Source organism: Acanthisitta chloris, unplaced genomic scaffold, assembly GCF_000695815.1.
Source record: "Acanthisitta chloris isolate BGI_N310 unplaced genomic scaffold, ASM69581v1 scaffold17447, whole genome shotgun sequence".
Classification (NCBI taxonomy): domain Eukaryota; kingdom Metazoa; phylum Chordata; class Aves; order Passeriformes; family Acanthisittidae; genus Acanthisitta; species Acanthisitta chloris.
In genome coordinates, this window is record NW_008681136.1 from 962 (window position 1) to 5,292 (window position 4,331).

Genomic DNA, 4,331 nt, shown 5'->3' on the forward strand with positions numbered 1-4,331 from the left:
GTCTGGGTGTGCCCGGGCTGCCCCCCACCCACCCAAAGGAAGAGAAGCTGTGGCTGCCCCATCCCTGGGAGTGTGCCAGGCCAGGTTGGATGGGGCGCAGAGCAGCCTGGGCTGGTGGGAGGTGTCCCTGCCCACGGCAGAGGTTGGCACTGGATGAGCTTTAAGGTCCCTTCCCACCCAAACCATTCCAGGATTCTATGCAAATATCCTGGCTGTGTCTTACCTTTGACTTCCTGCCCATGTAGTTCTGTGCAAACCAGTCTGAGTCCATGGCTTTCATGTTAGCCAGGATCTGCCCCTGCAAGGGAGGGGAAGGGCCACGTTAACGAGGACAATGCAGACGCTGAGCAAAGCTCAGTCACCAACAGCAACGAGGCCAGTCCTGAGATGAGCCACAGCCACCAAACCAGCACAGCCAACTGTAAAAACCCCTCACAGGATCAGCCCTGTAATAAACATCAGCTCAACCTTCACTGGGGACACTGTCCAATTAACAAGCCAATTAACAAATATGACATCATGGCGTCTGGGGGAGGCACCAAGGTGATCAGAGGGCTGGAGCAGCTCTGCCATGGGGAAAGGCTGAGAGCACTGGGACTGCTCAGCCTGGAGAGGAGGCTCTGGGGTGACCCCATCACAGGCTCTCGTGACCTGAAGGAGCTGACAAGAAGGATTCGGAGAGACTTGGGACCAGGGACAGAGGGACAGGACACAGGGAATGGCTTCCCACTGCCAGAGGGCAGGGACAGAGGGATATTGGGCAGGAATTGCTCCCTGTGAGGTGCTGAGGCACTGGCACAGGTTGCCCAGAGCAGCTGTGGCTGCTCCATCCCTGGGAGTGTTCCAGGCCAGGCTGGATGGGGCTTGGAGCAGCCTGGGCTCAAGGGCAGGGGGTAGAACAGGATGGGCTTCCAGGTCCCTTCCAACTCAAACCATTCCAGGATTCTACATCACAACCCAGTCAGCAGGTGAAGTGGTTTCTCTCACCCAAGGGTCATGGGAAAGAAAGATGAGGGTTTTCACCTACTATTTTAGAAGAACCTGTATACCTGTGGTGACTTCAAGCAACATAAACCTCTCCTAGCCTGCACTGTGTCAATACAAAAATGCTGTAGAATTAAAACATCCACATTGCTTCTATTTAGAGCTAGATGGAAATTCCTCCCAGTGACACCTGGCCAAGGCCTTAACAAGAGCTCTCCCCACCACCAGTGCAGGTGTCTGCAGGGTGGCACTTCCGAGGCACTGGGAGCACTGGGAGCACTTACAGCGAAAGCCTCGTGGAACTCGAAGACGTCGATGTCACCCAGGGTGAGCCCAGCCCTCTCCAGCACCTTGGGAGTGGCATAGGTTGGGCTGAAGGACAGTGAAGACACACAAGTCTTGCATGAGTGTTTGCTCACAGCATCATCCCCTTTCCCCACACTCCCACCCCTTCTCTCCAGGGCTCACGGCACAGCTCTGCCTGTCCCACCCTGACTGCAGCTGCTGCTGGGACAGCACACCAAGGTGCCCCAGCAGTGCAGGGACGTGTCCTGCTGCAGCTGCTCTCCCACCTCCCACTCTGAGTCACACCTCACGTGCCAGCAAGGGCCAAGGCCTGGAGAGATGCAGTGTCTCATGAGAGGCCATTACATGTCTCTTTGTGAAGGGAGCCCAGGCTGTGAGGGATGCTCTGCAGCATCACCACCTACCCCAGAAGCAGCTGGTCCTTCGGGTCCTGGGACACATACACGAAGTCCCTGCACAGGAGAAATGCTGTTAGTGACAGGGAGAGGAGCAGGGAGGGAGAGCAGGCTGCAGAGGCCACGTGGAGCAGCTCCTTTTACCTCAGGTAGGCCTTTGGTTTGTACCCCATCGCCAGGGCCTTCTCCTCAGACATGATCAGGATCGCCGACGCACCGTCTGTCTGCAAGGGCAGAGAGGAGCCAGGTCAGGGCCCGAGGGAGGAGCACAGCCTGCACACAGAGCCTCAGGGGCCCAAACGTCACCAGAGCTGCCAGGACACCCCCAAGGATGGGGTCAAAGGACAAGCCTGCGTGGTGGAGCAGATGGAGAGATGATCTCCAGCATCTAAGCACCTCCTTGGAGCTCAGAGTCACAATTCCCCTGGTTTCACCCAGAACAGAGGTGAAGGTGATCCTGCCCATGGCAGGAGGTGGGACTGGATGAGCTTCAGTGTTCCTTCCCACCCAAACCATTCTGGGATTCGGTGAAGTTCAGACTAAACCTACTGACTTACAGACATACAACATGATCAGTCCCATCCTGGGACAAAATTCCTGCATGTGCCTTTGAAGGACTGACCCTTGTGAAGCAGCTACAGAACAGCAAACAGGTCAGAGAACCCAAAACCTCGTGGGTCTAGTTATTGATTCTAAAACGAAACAACTCAGTACCCAAATTCCCCAGAGTATGATCCAGTCCCAAATTATGCCTGGAAAACCCAGAGGCAGGTGATGCCAGAGAGGAGACAGCTCATTCCCAGATGACACCAGCTGCAGCTTTGTGCCTGAGGCAGGGCCAAGGGGACACAGTGCCCTCTGGCTCAGTGCTGGGCACAGGAATTACCAGGAAGGAGGAGTTGGCTGCTGTGACAGTTCCATAGGGCTTGACGAACGCTGGCTTCAGCTTGCCCATCTGCTCCATGGAGGAAGCTCGGATCCCATTGTCTTTGGTAACTGTCTCTTTGCCTGTGTGAGGCAAGAAAAACACGTTTAGACTACAAAAATCAGCACTGTACAAGAATTCACACATCAGGAGTGCAGGGGGAAGAAATAATCAGAGAACTGTGGGGGCTTATGGCAAGTGGGAGGGGGAAAAAGGGGAAAAGCCCTTTGTGGCACCAAGAGATGTAACATAGATGAAACCAGCACTGAGAAGCTGAAGCTAAATTCCTTTCCCTGAAGACAGCAAAACTGAAGCCCTGCAGCCTATCTGCCGTAAGGAACAAGCCCCACATGGAAAACACAGCTGACAGAACTTGGATTTAGGTTAAGAAGCCTAAATGGAGACCTGGACCTAAACCAGTTCAGCTTTGTGTGCCCAGTTTGGAGGAATAGGAGCACTGGGAAGAACCAAACATCTGCATCTTCAACCACACCTACTGCTAAAGAACCCAGTCAACAAAAGGGACCAATTTTAGTACAGAAACCACATGGAACAGTGGATCTACGAGGAAAATTCCTCTAGGATACTGACCCCAGTGCCCCAGATGAACAGGCATTGCACCAAGGTGTGCCCAGAGGCTGCAGGGGGTGAGGGAGACACCAGGCCATGGAAAGGACACTTCAAGGTTCTTTCCACCTCCCAGCAAGGAGTGTGAGGCCTGGTGAACTGCAGCTGGAACATTCCAGCTCTTCCTATCTAGCACCTGAGTTGCCCAGGGTGTTATGAGGCTTTCTATCTGTTGCTAATATTCTGGGGTACCAAGGTGGGTTCTCTGAAAGAGCAGAGGAATTCCTGGTCCAACCGACCTGATTTCCCTTGCCCTGCCACCACATTAGCAAGGGATAAGGGGTGGGCAAGGCATTAGTTATGTAAGGATATGACAAAGAGGGCAGAGTGAGATTGGGTTATGTGGTAATGATCTCCATTCTCATTCCTCAGAGGAATTACCTCAGTGTGGCCTTTCTGCACACGAAAGAGGCCTGTGAGAAACATGGGGTCAAACTGGGTAGAGCCTGGAGGGACAGGACACAGGGAATGGTTTCCCACTGCCAGAGGGCAGGACAGATGGGATATTGAGAAGCACCCTGTGAGGATGCTACTGGCAGAGGCTGCCCAGAGAGGCTGTGGCTGCTCCATCTCTGGGAGTGCTCCAGGCCAGGTTGGATGGGGCTTGGAGCTGGTGGAAGGTGTCCCTGCCCATGGAATGGGATGAGCTTTGAGCACTTTCCCACCCAAACCACCCTGGGACTCTGTTTCTGTATTTAGCTGTGCCTGTTTACAAACATGCTCCTAGGTCAGCAGCTTTCCAGGGCCAAACAGAAGCCATTTCCAAAGTGAGACCCCCCAACCCACCCAGAACTCCACAGCTCCGAGCCCAGCAGCGTGCTGGCCCTCAGCCACGTGCCCTTTTACCTGGCACTTTGAAGGGCACCACGTCCTCCAGCAAACCCTCATCCTGGGCCTTCTTGGCCAGCATGTGCGACCTGAGGGCGTACTCGTCCTGCTCGGCGCGGGAGACGCCGAAGGAGGCAGCCAGGCGGTCAGCAGAGTGCCCCATGGTCTCACTGGTGGAGAACTCTGCCACGGCCGGGAGCTGCAAACCACAAGGGGCAGGTCAGCACCACACAACACCCCCAGAGTCACACAGGGAGGGACCACAG

The 4,331-nt window shown here is 55.0% G+C and overlaps 1 protein-coding gene across 1 annotated transcript in view; it reads right to left on the bottom strand.

Annotated features, from left to right (window-relative positions):
• Positions 1 to 4,331, bottom strand: part of HADHB (hydroxyacyl-CoA dehydrogenase/3-ketoacyl-CoA thiolase/enoyl-CoA hydratase (trifunctional protein), beta subunit) — a gene marked incomplete at its 3' end in the record, with an annotated part of 12,152 nt that overhangs the window by 820 nt on the left and 7,001 nt on the right. The window contains exons 8-13 of the mRNA XM_009077997.1: positions 4,084 to 4,264; positions 2,572 to 2,693; positions 1,830 to 1,909; positions 1,695 to 1,742; positions 1,269 to 1,356; positions 224 to 298 (exon numbers count right to left, since the gene is read on the bottom strand). Coding sequence (XP_009076245.1) covers positions 224 to 298; positions 1,269 to 1,356; positions 1,695 to 1,742; positions 1,830 to 1,909; positions 2,572 to 2,693; positions 4,084 to 4,264 — 594 coding nt within the window. The remainder of the gene's footprint in view (positions 1 to 223; positions 299 to 1,268; positions 1,357 to 1,694; positions 1,743 to 1,829; positions 1,910 to 2,571; positions 2,694 to 4,083; positions 4,265 to 4,331) is intronic.